The following is a 15104-nucleotide window of genomic DNA, read 5'->3' as shown; positions in this document are numbered from 1 at the left end:
TCACATCAGGAGGGATTATCATTAATTAGGGATTATCATTAATTACTATTATCATTAATTTAACAATCGCTCTTTGTTGAGAAGCTACCTTAATGTGTTGGAAATGAAACACTCTTTCCCTTGCTGGTGTGATTTTAGGCATGTTTTAGCAATAATAAGAAGCCATCTGGATTTCATTATTGCTTCTGTTTTCTTCAACGTGTTCTCCAAATGTTTTCAATTAGTAAAGACCAACAACGCCACTGTTGCCTCATAGTAAACATAATGTGTTGGTGGAATGGAATCCCTGACATTAATTGTAATGTTTTGTAGTTATTGGCAATCTTCTCATCATCTTTATTTACATACACCCATTTACAGAGTGACAATAAAATAGCTATTCTATGAAAATACATTTTTTGACAACATCAACGCGCTGACATAAAGCAATTGCTTTAGCAAGGACTGATTTAGTGCATTTGGAGAAGGAAAATGGCAGAGGATGTGGTTCTGACATACTCCAATCATTGATCATGCAACTGAAACCACATGTGCGGAAATTTGAACATACTTTAGGAATTAATATAAGACCCAACCAAGCTCATCTTTCAGTTTTATAACACTTCCAGAGCCGCTGCTTTTGTCACTGAGCTGAAAAGTTCAAGAAGACAGCACTGGTGGGTGTATTGTTGTGGTAAAGTCATTTGGAATTGGTATTTGGAGAGAGCCAGTGATTTATAAGAGTGTGGAAATGATCTCACAGCCACCTTGTAAATCCACCAACTCTTGGGTTCACAGTGCAGTGCAGACATTATTTTTTTGGTAACGAATGTAAAAATAGCATATAATGTAATACAGCACTAACAAGTCAACGTCCTCGGTTCCACAAAATTACATTGGTAGGCTACTGTTGCTAATACAAATAGATTCTTCAGTTGATTTATAAATTAAAGCACCAAACAAGCTCAGATAAAAAGAGTCTGTTTTGCAGCATTCAGAAACAAAACACTTCAGACTTCAAAAACACTCATTGCGCCTAATTCATTAAAGGGGTCCTATAATGCCCTTTTCACAAGATGTAAAATAGGTTTCTGATGTCCCCAGAGTGTGTATGTGAAATTTTAGCTTAAAATAACCCACATATATTTTTTATAGCATGTTAAAATTGTCACTTTTTGAGGGTGAGCAAAAGCAAGTCTTTTTTGTGTGTGTTGCTTTAAATGCAAATGAGCTGCTGCTTCTAGCACAGAAGGCGGAGCTTCAAGAGTGTGTGTGTGTGTGTGTGTGTGTGTGTGTGTGTGTGTGTGTGTGTGTGTGTGTGTGTGTGTGTGTGTGTGTGTGTGTGTGTGTGTGTGTGTTAGCAGCTCCGATTACCTCACACAGACACCACTGAAAATTTCAGAAACTATTTAGCCTTTTATGTTTAAACTGGAGTCGGACATTAAAGGGGACATATCATGCTAAATGCACTTTTTTAGCCCTTAAATGCATTTTGTTGTATATTTGGAGTGTTTAGAAGTACAGAAAAGATGAAATTATTCTCTTCAGGTGCTTCGTTGATATCTGTATATTCTGTTTTGGTCATATTTTTCAACCTGTTCCGATTTTTCTGTTATCTATGACGTTTTTTGAACTATCACGTCACAGTATTTGCAGCGGAACTGCCAAATAAGGACATTGACTTCCGGCCCAACACTTCGAGCGATCCGCCATTATTATTTCTCGCTGCAATTTTGTAGTCCAAGCTAAAGGATGCAGAAGTTACGAGAGGGTAAGTTAAAATGATCGGTTGTTGGATGTAGTAACCCACACGCTTCATTACACCGTCTAATGTAGATGAACTGCCGCGCTTGTGACACAAGTTTAACTGAAAGAACGAGCAGAGAGAGAGAGAGACCCGGTCGCGCGCGCTCGCACTCTCTCTCGGAGCCCGGCGAAAGTGTAAACAAGACATCACCGTCTCCAAACTAGACGCTGTCTTGCTCTCTCTCCCTCGCACATATTAATCAAAATAAATCGACACGGTGGTAAAAGGTCGGAAGACCAAAGTTTCATGTGTAAATACAGTAACACACCATTGCGATACATCCATATGAAGACGTTGTTCTGCAGGTTCGTCGTCTTCATTTTCATTTCGCTCCGGCTCCAACTCTGGCTCGAACATCTAAGGCTGGCTGGACAAGTCTTCCGTTGTTGACATTTTGTTAATAACGTGTGAATAAAATGTTTCTGTGCCGCTAGATAATCCTATCTCTGCTATCAGACTACAAAAATGGCCGAACGGGGTGGAGTTGAACCTCTGCAACCTGGAGAGGGGGCGGGTTATGAAGTGTCTCAATTTTATTTAAAGAGACCGCACCAAAACGAGTTGCTTTTAGAAGCACCTCAGAAAAGGGGTAAAAAAGGGGCCCGTGGAGCTATAATAATGAGGAATTCAGACCCAAGCATTGCAGTTCCGCTTTATATAGACCACAAATGTATGATTTATATGTAAAAAGGAACAATTTAAAAGCATGATATGTCTCCTTTAAGCTAATGGAGAGACTCAAGAAGAAGTGACAACATGTAGAATTCAACAGGACATTTCCGGATGGTTAGTTGATGAATTTATGTTGCTGATGTGGAGTTAACCATCTTCTTCTCATTGATTAGCATATTCTGTCATGATAATCTATAAATCGTGTTCCCAGGGGAGGGGTTTATGTACATTTTATTTTTAGGATTAGTGATGTCACTAACCCGTGAAGAAGCTCATTGTAGTCCCTACCAGCCGTTTAGTCCTTAAAAAGCAATTTCTGTAAAAGAAAATATCTCCCTTTGCTTTGAGCTTCGTAACTTTGCAGATGTTGTTTATGCTCAAACTGCAACATTACACATTAACTAGAGTTAAAAAAGTGAAATCATAATCAACCACCCCTTTAATAATTGTATGTTTGTAGAAAAAAAAATCGTAACGCCCTCTCTTTTCGTGCACACTCTCTTCTGAGAGCATTCAGAAAGATCTTCGTGTACGCGATAGTTTTCGGATTTCTAATTGGCCAGCTGTGCATACAGCTATGCAGATTGCTTTTTGTATATCATTTTACTTAATTGTTATACTGAGAAATAATTAATACTTATTTTGTAGGGTTTCTTACTGTTTTCATTTCGCTTCAAAAATTAAGCTAAACTAAAACAGGCCTACAGTATACTTGTTTCTAACACAGACGGGAGAATGTAGTTTTACGGGGAATATGTGGTTTCGATCAGTTCAAAATTTGGTCTTAAAATTAAAATACATTTTAGTGCAAACTTACTGATGAGTAAAAGGCTATGGTGACTTATGAATAGCATGGTACTTTGTTATATGTTAACACTGTAAGTGTACATTTATATAAATCATTTTTAGTTCATGTGCTAATATGGTCAGTTCTGTTTGCAATTAGATGTCTCACCCACAAAAGCAGAGAATATTGTGAATCTGCAGTGAATTATGGAGAGCAAAGGATCAGTTCATAAAAGGGAGCCAATGGATCTTTGAGAGCAACCAGAGACTTGTATGCAGACAGAAGATGCCTTGTATACACACAGCTGGAGCTTCACTTATGGACTTCTTATAGTCACAAAAAGGAAATGATGGGAAAAGCAGAAGACTACGGATGGTTAGAAGAACAGGGCAGGTGTTGACTAGCATGCTGTTGGGTAAGTAATAGTGTTCCACCTGCTGTATCCCCCATGTAGTCATGTATCTGATTAACAGCAGGAAGGTCTCGCTTCCAATGTGGCCTGTAAAATATGACCAGGTTTCTTGAGTGCTACAAGATGAAGTATAGATTTTAGCTTAAAAAATATTTTATTACTATGAAAAGTAAGGAAATTGCACATGGTACAACACATTTAAAAGTATTTAAGTGCAAAAAAAAGAGGCCTACGAGTTATTTTTGGAAAGTAAATCTGATTGAACTTTACGTGCGCTGACAATTCAGCTCCTGTCCCGTGGAAAGTGAAGTGAACTATCAGGGAATCAAAAGGTCTGTGGATTCAGTTTGCAATAAGTCGAAAGTAAGATTGCTGAAAAGGAGCATGCTGGGGATCTGCCCATCTGGGCCGATGTAGTGCAGCTGGTGCTTGTGCGTTTGTTTTTTACATTGTCCTTTACACTTCCCTGGCTTCTCTTTGGCGACTGCGTAGTGTCACAGACAGAACAACCATTCATTACAGGCCTGAAAAAGACTTACTGGTGGGGTTTTCCTTACAAAAAAAATAAAGTATGCTTCAAGTTCATTGTATTAAGTATACTAATAAGTAAAGTATATTATAAGTATCTTTATGTTGTAAGTATACTAATATTAATGTAGTAGTATACGTAACTGTACTATATTAATACTCTCTCTCTATTCCTTATACGACCTTCTAACCACTGTTATTGAGTCCAGTGTTCTTAAAGCTACACTGTGTAATTTTTTTAGTTGATTCTTAGCAAAAAACACTTAGTTCTTTCAAAAATATATGTGCTCATTAATGTATATTTACTTCTTTCAAGTAATAAAGTATTCTCGTAAGTTTATAATCTGCCATTGAAAGTACATATGGGTGATGGGTTTGAATGCCGGTCGCCATGTTGCCCCTCCATCTTGAAACTATTAGTCAAAGAGGGACATACCTGTAAATTCAAGCTTCGCCTTTCGCGCTTTACACTCAGTGACACAGAGACGAATGCGAGGGGAAGATTACTCGCGACTGCCGGCAGATGTGAAAGATTGCTGATAGAGGATCACGCCTATTTTCGAGGACATGTAGCAGAGTCGCCAAGGAAGCGAAAGAGAGAATTAAAACGTCAACGCAAGACCAAAGTCAATATTGGAGTAACTTTTCCCAGATGGAAAGAGCTCATGAGGAGCAAAGATTTTAAAACGGACGCCGAAGTTGCCTGCTTTCTTCTCGGCAGGTAATCCAGCCTATTTGTGTAAATTCGAAGTTTTATAGTTGCTTGTCTAACCATAGCATGGTTGTGCATAACGCCAGAACGACGTATAACTTGCGTTACTTTTCCTCACGTCAATGGTGAAAAAGTATTGTTTACCTTGTAACATAAATCTGTGCTGCGACGGATCACAGGTGATAGTTTTAAAGGCGCAATTGGACGAAGTCGAACTGGAAGCCATGTTAATCTTGGAATAATACGGCCACAGTAGGAGTTAAAACACCCTCGAAATTGAAAGGAACAGAAACTAATATTCACTGGGTAGTCATATACAATTTCACCGCTAGATGGGGGAAATTATCACACAGTGTAGCTTTAAGTCAAGTTTATATTTATGTCTATGCTAGCCTATGTTCTCAGTCAAGTTTACTTTAGTCAATGTCTTGTTTAGTTCACCTTTACTGCAACTCGTTTTCACTGGATTTCTGTTACAGCTACACTGTGGTGCCCGAGTCAAATATTACAGATAAAGCCTTCTCTGATGTTGGAGATTACTTTATTCTGACACGAGATAAAAAAAAATTCTGGGGGGTATTCCAGAAAGCAGGTAATGTGACATAGGCCTACCCGTAAGTAAGCGGATAACCTCAACTTAATGTTAATTTTATATCTAATATAGCTATATATTTCTCATCTCACACGTCCTTGATCTGCATTCAGACGTGTTTTTTTTTATTTTGCAACAGGACTTTTCGATGCTATAATGTATTTCTATAATAAAAGACATATACCTTTCAAGCAATGTGGAAGCAAAATGACTGAACAAAAAATAAACATACGTCCATGTTGTCTTTGCAAGCACAGACTGTTATTTATTTTAATCAGTCTTTTTTATTATATAATTAGAATCAAACAAACATAGTTCTTATTCGCAGTGATTAAAGATTGTTAAACAAAAAGATTGTAAAATGATTGCACAACAACCAAATAGGTGGCCATATGTAAATCAGCAATTAACAAAAGTAGTATGGCTCGTTTTTTTTTCTTTTCTTTTTTTTCTTATGCTGCGTCTCAATTCAATTTTGAGCGTGTTGCAGAAGAGTAGACAAGCATACTCACGTCACATACATCACGTCATAAAATAGCGTTTTTAACATTTGCTATGTCGCATAGTTACACGCATGCTGTCACGTAAACTGACCTGTCAATCATCTTGTCAATCATCTTGCCAAAGATAAAATCCTCCGCATTTAAATAATTTCAGTATCAGAAAGAAATGCAGTAGCACGTTGAAATACTGTCACGCGTATTTCATGCGGAGACGACTCAAATTTATGCATAACGATACATTTAAGTTAATGCCCAAACGGATGTTTATAAAAGTTCACGTTGTTGCAGATGAAATATAACACGGATAACATTAGGCTACATAAATATTTTTGATCGGCTTAAATGTTGATTATTAGTCACTCAAACCACTTTATCTAAACCGTTGGTCACACACATCCGCCATGTTTCGTAGTTTTCTGAAAACTTTTTACTCATGCTTAGTTCTGAACTGGATCCTCCTCCAAAGCACAATGGGTTGTGGGCAATATTAACCGTTATAGTGAGTATGGATCCATACTTCGAAAATAGTAGACCATCCAGGGACTTCTGGCATATTATTTTTAACATACTATGCTTTGGGACACACTTATTTTAATCTCACAAACTGTTTAGGATGGATAGCATGGAAATTGAGATGCAGGGTTAGTATCATTTTCAATTGTGAATCGGTTGAGAATGTCTGGTGTGTTAACGATGAACATACTCTGAGGTTGTTTACTCCCGAATGCATTTTTGGAACCAACATGCCCTGCGGATTTTCTATCAGCGGTTTAGAAGAACTAACAAAGTGCCAGACTAGTGAATTAATCACTATTGATCCAATCAGTCAAACAGGTTTAGAAAATGGTCTTAAACTGTTTGAGTCACTTTAATTTGTTCAGACAATCACCGATTTATTTGCTGAGGTTTCTCACACCAAACTAGTAACGGGATATTTGAGACAGAAAACAAAAAGCCCTGGATAAAATCCAAATTTGCTTACAATCCATTGTAGGAAACAATGTATTCTAGTGTTTGTCAAAGATGAAGCAACTGTGTACAGCTTGCTTAAACCCCTTCCCTGATGAAATCATTAAATGCCATTAACCATATCCTCAAACCTTGCCATACAATACATTTATTTTTTTGAATATACATTCATTTGATGGTCCACAACGCACATGATTTGCTTCAATGCATTTATTAACTTGAGGTGGGTTTCAGTAAAAAAGTTCATAAGAGATTTGATTTCAGAATAACATTTTTGCAACGATAAGAAAATGTAGTACAATCAAACTGGAGTAGGATGACCAAATAGGGTCTTGTCCGAAACACAAATATAGCTATTTGTACGTGTACAGGACGCATCGTTCCAGCAATGGTTAGCTGTAGGGTGGAATAATGAAATAAGTTATTTGATCATTACAGTGGTATTAGAATCTTAGAAAAATGTTCAAATTAAGGCACTTTGTGAAATCCAAGTGAGTCACTTCATGTTACCGTATGATATGAAATTATAATTGAAGACAGTGCACTCACTGGTCCAGTTGATCTCCAAACAGTCCTCAGGACCACCAAAATTGTTAGGTTCTCCAGAGCACCAGTTGGTATAGTCATACACAGTTCCATCACTCCACAACCACTCTCCGGCCTAATAAGTGAAGAAAATGAATACAAAGCGCACTACTGTAGTTAGACTTAAGGAAGAAGCTAACTAAGTTCAGCTTTGAAGACAAACCATCTTCATTAGAAACTTTGCCTTTTCTGTTTAAAGCACAATTTAACTTACTTGTACAGCATCATTAGCACCGACCCAAGATATTGTGGAAGAAGGCAACAGATCCAGTAGGAATTCATTTTCCCATTCATCATGCACAGATGCGAGATTCGCACCAAGACTTTGACAGTTTTTCTGAAGAGAGATGTTGCGTCAATACAAAATCTAATATTTTTAGCAGAAAGCATAAGTGACTTTTTAAACAATGTTTTAGTCATTTGCAAACAAAGTATGTTCTGATTAATTATTTGCTCAGTATCAGTTTGTATGTATTTGATAGAGATGGAACCCCTTTCAAATGTGGGACCCGTGCAGTACATAAACACAAGTACACAATACCAAACTATTTATTCAGATGCTGTTAAAGAACACCTGATGTTAAGTGTTGTCCAAATCACCTTGTTGTAACTAATACATTACCTCTGCTGTGATCCAGTTAACCGACTGAGAGAAGTACTTGTAGCACCGGAGTCGAAAATTTGTCCATCCATAGGGGCATTCTTCAACAAAATCAACTATGCATCCAGTACATAATGTTATAGGCCATTTGTAATATTCACAACATAGAATGTTTTTATTATTTTATGTTTGTGTGATTATGTGCCTAAATTATGTGTATTTTGACACTATAAATCCATCATTAATCATGCAAATATTAGAAAGTGGAATATTGTACATTTCCAAAATGCTTTTAAACTTGCAAGAGTTTTTACAATGAAATGTGTTCGTTACCGTCTGCATTCCCCATGGTGAAGATGAAGAAAAGCAGCATTAGACTTCTCAGCATTGCCATCATGAACCTAAAAAAAAAATAAGCAGCTAAAGTTAAATGTCTGCACTCATATACTGCCCACTATGGATTCTCAATGTATTTTAAAGACAGCGAACACGATCCTTTAAACATTTTTATTTAGTAGGTTTCTGTTCCAAAAACTCACCTTGCTTTTCAGATTGTTGCCTTTAGAATCTCAGAGAGAGTTTTTGTTAAGTTCTAGAAAGAAAAGCCCTGCTTTTAGCTTAGCCTACTGGTGGGCCTCATGTATTAATCTAACGTAGAAACGAGCGCAGAAATCATTTTACGACAGGGTTCACGTGTGATTCATTCGTATGCATCCAATCCCATCGTACGAATGATCGGACGTTGATAAATGTGCCGGCTGAAAACAATCGTCATTTAAATATCACGCCCGTAAAAATTCACGGTTTAGAAGCCGCCCATTGCCCCTAGAGTTTGCGACAACAAATTTCTAACGGAATTGCGCATCCCTATGCCCTGCCTACTCCCTTCGAAGGGGAGAGGCCCAGTGGGGACTTTGGAGTGCGTGCGTGTAGCCGTTTGGAACGCACTTGGAAGGGAGCAATTTCCTCATTATCTTCACCTGGGATGTTCTCATGACGCAGCACGCTATCCATCAGCTGTTCTTACAAAATAAATGTCTTGTTAACATAACAGTGGCAAATAAATATACGTTATATATATACTGTATATATATAAAAAGTTTTTAAAATATGGGTTATGCGTGTGTGTGGGCCTATTTCTCTGCAACCATCTCATTTCGGATCCTAACACATTTCTTATATGAAACTTATTTAAACAACATGACAAAAATGTGTGAAATATCTGGCACATTTACATGATGGATCTAAGTGCTCTTGTTGCGCCAATGAGTTACTGTCACATTTGGTTTGGGGTTTTGTTTTATGTTCATGCTTCATGTAGTTTGGTTCCTGTTTCCTAGTCATGTGATCATGTCTTATGCTTCCCCTTGTCTGTAGCTGTGTCCCAATGTGAAGGCTGCATCCTTCGAAGGACTGAAGACTTCAAGGATGCAGCCTATTCCTCCTCCGAAGGACGCACCATGTAGCCTCCGTAGGATTTCCTAATTGCGCAGCCAGGTGTTCCCGATTACCGCTCCAGGCGTCAAGCAACGGTGCGAGAGTATGCTGCCATCCTGACAATTCATTTGATATGCTATGGAGCCAGAACTGGCTATTGTCATTTTTATGTTTTATATTTTACTGGAGGAAATGGTATTAAGGATGTTTCAGGTCATACTTTCGGCTTAGCCAAAGATTCAAATGTTTATTTATATCTTACCTTGATGCGATTTTGTAGGCTAGTGTATTCTTTTTATTATGCACATAAATGGACCATGGTAAATATATTTACACATATTTTTAACCCCATTTGAATATAAAACCCATTTGAATATAAACAGTCGAGTGCGAATGTTACTCCCGCTCGTCATCGGCAGCTGTCAGTCACTGTTGCTAGGCGACAAGAACAATCCTCCGTAGGCTAGACCGGTCCGAGCGCTTCAGGTGCGCCCTTTGAAATGGGACGGAGCTGTAGTTAGCAACAATTTGTTAATATTGTGACAATAGGCCTACATTTTGTTACTTTAATTTTCAAAATAACCAGTGGTGGCATGTAAGGAACTACATACTTCGTTAATACTCGAAGTAATTTTCCCACACGGGACAGCAACACTATAAAACTGTTATTTTACAATATGATGCATTGTTTTACATTAAACTACACAAAAGTATATAGTTTAAATGTATCAACCTTGAAAATATTCTGAAGTAAAATGCAACATGCAGTAATAGAAATGCAGAATTCCTTTACTTTTACTCTTGATGCCTTAAGTACATTAGAGTATGCAAGATAATGAAAAAATATTGCTTAACTAAGGTTTAAAATATATGACTTGTAGTTTTTCGCCAATTTGGTATTAGTGGTTATTAAAAGTACTTTAGTGTAATAAAGTATCTCAATATTTATTCCATGAGTCAGCCCAGCAAACCTGTTGGTAGACAACTTAGTGGATAGTGAAAATATGCAGTCAAACACTCTGGAGACCATCCCAGATGATGTCCCACCAGCAGAAGCCTTACCAGGGTCTCTATTGTGGAGCCCATCTCGGTCCAGCAGCACCAGGGTCTCCCACTCAGCTGAATAAAAGTCTACATCATTTTTCTTATTTTATGTACTGTAAATTTAAATGTTTATGTTGAATTTGATGTGTTTAACGTATGTTGTAAATAGTTGGGGGAAAAAAGGTATAGAAGAATTTGTTTCATGTAGAAATTATGACTATCATTACAAAAATAAACAATGTCCAGAGCAATGAATTCTCTTTTATTTACACATTTAAAGTTGCATAAAAATAAATGTACAGATTTTTTTTTCCTTTTAAAAAATATATGTGAAAAAAAAGTTAAACAAGAATATATTTCTCAATCATTCTTTCAAGAAGAGAAAACAGCCTGTCCATCCTCTCCCTACTCTCCAGTGCTCTCCTCGCCTCTGCAGTCCCATGTCTTCTCTAATCAAGTCCAAAAACTCGTCCTCTCCGTCTCGCCTTCTTCATGGTGCTGGTGCGGGTGCTGGTGCGGGTGCTGGTGCTGGTGGTGCTGGTGCTGCCTCTGGCTCCTCCTCTTCTTGTCACACACTGCTGAACTCGGCCCTGGTGTGTCCTCAGGGATTGAGGCCATGAGGACAGCGGGGTTGGTGCAATGCCTCTGTCCCAACACCTCATCCATGAGGACAAACCAGGGCCAAGTTTCAGCAGTGGGTTTCCCACTCACACCCTCACCTGTCCCAGGACACGTGCAATCTAAGGCAGAGCAAATTAACCACGGCTTGTTAACAACAACAGCACAATACAACAGCACAATAGATTTCAGCAAAGATGTGTGTATTAATTTTCTTATATATATAAAACTATATACCCATATAAAAATGGGTCTGGGGAATGTAACTCCCATACAGGCACAAAATAATATATATATATTATTTTGTGCCTGTATGGGAGTTAGATTCCCCAGACCCATTTTTCACTGAACTGTTCTAAAAAAGCAGAAAAGTGTACTTAACACAGGGGTGCAATCTTAAGTGCATTGTTAACACTGCAAATTATGACACATCAATACCAATTTAGACCAACAGTAAAAACCAAATTTGGGGGTTGGTTGTTTTAGGCTTTATAGGGTGAGTGATATTTCTTATAATACACAAGTGAGATAGACTAGTGCAAATATTACAAATAGGTCGTTAACTTTATTACCACAAGTTTTGCCTAAAACTACCTGACAAATGAAGCCATGCAATGATGACGAAGGAGTTAAGATGAAGTTTATAATAAACTTTAACTGTGGTTTCGCTAGCTATTTGAGTAAATGAAAACATAATACTTACATTTAAATGTGAATTTGCTGTCCACCACCGATCTCTAGTCTCGGCCGCCGGCCTGTCGTCAACGGCGCGCAATGACTTATGGGGTAGAATAGGCCGCTAAGTGTCCATTTATGTATCCTTCTTTTCACGGGGAAACGAAGGGCGCATTTGGCGTCGCTTTTGAATCAGGGTAGCCTTCGTCGCGGCGCGATGACGCAACCGTCCTTCGAATACGGCCTTCGCAGGAATTGGGACAGCCTTCATCGAGCCGCGGTGACGCAATCGGCCTTCAAATGCGACCTTCCAAGGATGCAGCCTTTGAATTGGGACGTCCTTCGTCGCGCCGCTGTGACGTTTTGTCTCGCCGCGGTGACGCAATCGGCCTTCAAATACGGCCATCCGGCCTTCAAATACGGCCTTCGAAGGACGCAGCCTTCACTTTGGGACACAGCTACTATGTGTTCTTGTGGACTTGTGAAACGTCATCAGTCGCTGCCCAAGTACTGTTCCAATTCAAAGTTCACACCTATAGACCTTGGGCCGGTTGCACCAGCTGTGCGTAAGTTATAACTTAGCCTAGTTTTGACGTAAATGGACACTAAGTTACGACTTACGCACTTCTAAATATTTTTGCGTTGCACCATTAAACTTAGTTGAAGCGTAACTCTACGTATAAACTAAATATTTACGGCAGCCTCCGATCAGGAGTAACGGATGGAATAAAATATCAGACAGACTGAACTGCATCAATAAGCTCTTCTTTTACCTGACAGACTTCAATTCTTTAGACATATATGATAATGCTGACATTTACACTCGCTTACATTTTAAGAGAGAGAACATTATGTGAATAGATTACTTTGTTAGCGGCTCTTTAACACGAACCCGTCCTGAACAGCGCGCCGCTGTGTGCATCGGTCCATGTGCATGTCAAATATCAGTCATAATCAATAAACGTAATTTCTTATGTTTTTTGTATCAATATTTATTTATTGATCCTTATTCATTTAATTTCAAATACAGTTTCTGAATGTTATTTACAAAAACACTTATGCTATTCATGATCAAGTATCGTATTTAATGGAAACATATTTTTACCGTTAGTAACGTGAGGCAAAAGAATGAAGGATAAACTGAAATTCACAGCATTTCAACACAACTTCTGCTCATGTATTTGAAGGCTGCTATTGGATCATCGAGGCTAAACGTCATATTATGCGACTACGCATTACTTTATGGAGAGCTTACGACCTACTAGCTACGTTCTGCCTTACGAACAAATGGTGCAACGGAATAAAGTTCAGAGTTAGTTACAAACTAGCTAGTAGTTACTAAGCCTCTAGTGTGGACTTTACGTTCCAATTTAAGAAAGAACTTACGAACGGCTGGTGCAACCCTACCCTTATGCGCCAGAGAAACAAGGGCGCCGCCATCTTTGGAATATTGTCTTTTAACTTCCGTTTTTGCAGTCGCTCTGTATATTTCTATGGCATTTCTGTCCAGGAGTAATTAGCTTTTTAAGTGGATTTACTTAATGTAAAGTTAACGAAACTTATCATGAGGACTGTAATGTTTAAAGCTTTTTGTAAAGCAGATAACTTAACAAATGTAAGTCGACCGGGAATATTTTAATAGCGCCTATTTGAAAATTGAGAGTTGTGAGATCCAGGCGATTACCACCTCAGCGTTACCCCGCCGAGAATAGCCTTTCCTCGGCTAGTCCTTCTGATGTTTGCCACTGGCTCGGATGTCTCTAGTCTAGTGGTTAAACCTGAGATATAATTCGTCTTGTGTATATCTAACGGTCGATCTTTGGTCTCATTAATCTATAATTTGTTCACTGGCAAATCTTTTTGGCTGAGGGCAAAGGGAAGTTTCATAATTTTATATATTTAGGCTATTTAACTTTAACGTTGTAGCCTACTAAAGAGCTGACTTATTTTTGATTGAATCGTTTGCTTTATTTCTTATTGTATATCTTCTTATACCCTTTAGGCTACTTATACTTTTTATAATGGCTATTATTGATCATTAAAACTTATATTTAACAAAAAGAGACAGGGTTGTGTAATTTTATTTTATATATTTATTTTATTATACATGTACATTCTCCTCACTGTATGTACATGTATAATAAAATAAAATGACACAACCCTGTCTCTTTTTGTTTAATGTCAGTTTTAATTATCAATATTATAATGTTTAATATTTTTTTAATTGAAAACAAAAAGATGCAGGGTTGTGTTTTTATATTTCATGTTTTTATAAATATATGCAATGAAGATAATCAATGTACGCATTGCCTAAATCACATTTGTGTGGCCATTACTATGTTTAAGATTTTTTTCAAATGAAAATGAAAAGAGGCAGAGTGGTGTTTTATAACATATTTCGTTTTATTGTTGCCTAAAATATACATAACGAGATAACCGGAGTAGCCAGAGCAAACTGAGTGATGCTATCAAGAAACGCTGCTGTTCCATTTGCAGAATTACCAGACTTGTGTCCTCCCGTCCTCGTAAGTTCGTTCTCCTGAGTTGAACTTGGCAAGTCCGAACTACCAAGGACGCAAGTCCGAAGTTTGCGTACTTAGTTCTTATGTGTCATGTTTTCATTTGTTGTTCTGTACGTGTCCTGTTTTCTCATTGGTTCATTGTTTGATTGTTCTCAGGTGTTCCTTGTTTATTGATTAGTCCATGGCTGAATCCGAAATCGGCTCCTAAACCCTCATTCACTATTCCCTACGTTAGTCCACTAATACTGTTCACTTGAAGGAGTGAATGAAAAATGAGTGAGTGAATTCGGACAGACGTTGAGGCATACATCGGTTGTACACTCAGTGCGGTACATTGTGGGATTGAATGAGTGCACTCAATAACATCCACTATGGTTTCGGACACCACTACAAAAGGCTGTCCCCTCAAATAGCGCCCTATTTGAGGGCATAGGGGGAGATTTCAGGTTCAGTCCATGTGTATATATATATATAGCCCTCTTGTTCGCATTGTTCCTTGTCGTGTATTGATGATGTAAGGTCAAAGAGCTGGAGCCTATCCCAGTTTCTTAGGCCTGAGGCAGGGGAAAGCACCCTGGACAGATGGCTAGTCCATCACAATTTCAATACTTGGGACTAAATTGGCCCACTTTTTAGAGTATAAAAGTATACTTTTAATTAT

At 38.1% G+C, this 15104-nt stretch overlaps 1 protein-coding gene across 1 annotated transcript; it reads right to left on the bottom strand.

Moving 5' to 3' along the window:
- Nucleotides 1-7095: 7095 nt before the first annotated feature.
- LOC307149677 (ladderlectin-like) lies at nt 7096-9104 on the bottom strand. The gene is made up of 6 exons (XM_079856184.1): nt 8687-9104; nt 8481-8548; nt 8169-8263; nt 7761-7883; nt 7511-7622; nt 7096-7357 (listed from the first exon to the last, which is right to left on the bottom strand). Exons 2-6 carry the CDS (start codon nt 8542-8544, stop codon nt 7263-7265), a joined length of 489 nt encoding a protein of 162 aa, XP_079712310.1. The 5' UTR covers nt 8545-8548; nt 8687-9104; the 3' UTR covers nt 7096-7262.
- Between the last annotated feature and the right edge of the window lie 6000 nt (nt 9105-15104).

The sequence above is a fragment of the Squalius cephalus genome, assembly GCF_949319135.1.
Source record: "Squalius cephalus genome assembly, chromosome: 21".
Classification (NCBI taxonomy): Eukaryota; Metazoa; Chordata; class Actinopteri; order Cypriniformes; family Leuciscidae; genus Squalius; species Squalius cephalus.
This window is presented reverse-complemented; position numbering and strand designations above follow the sequence as displayed.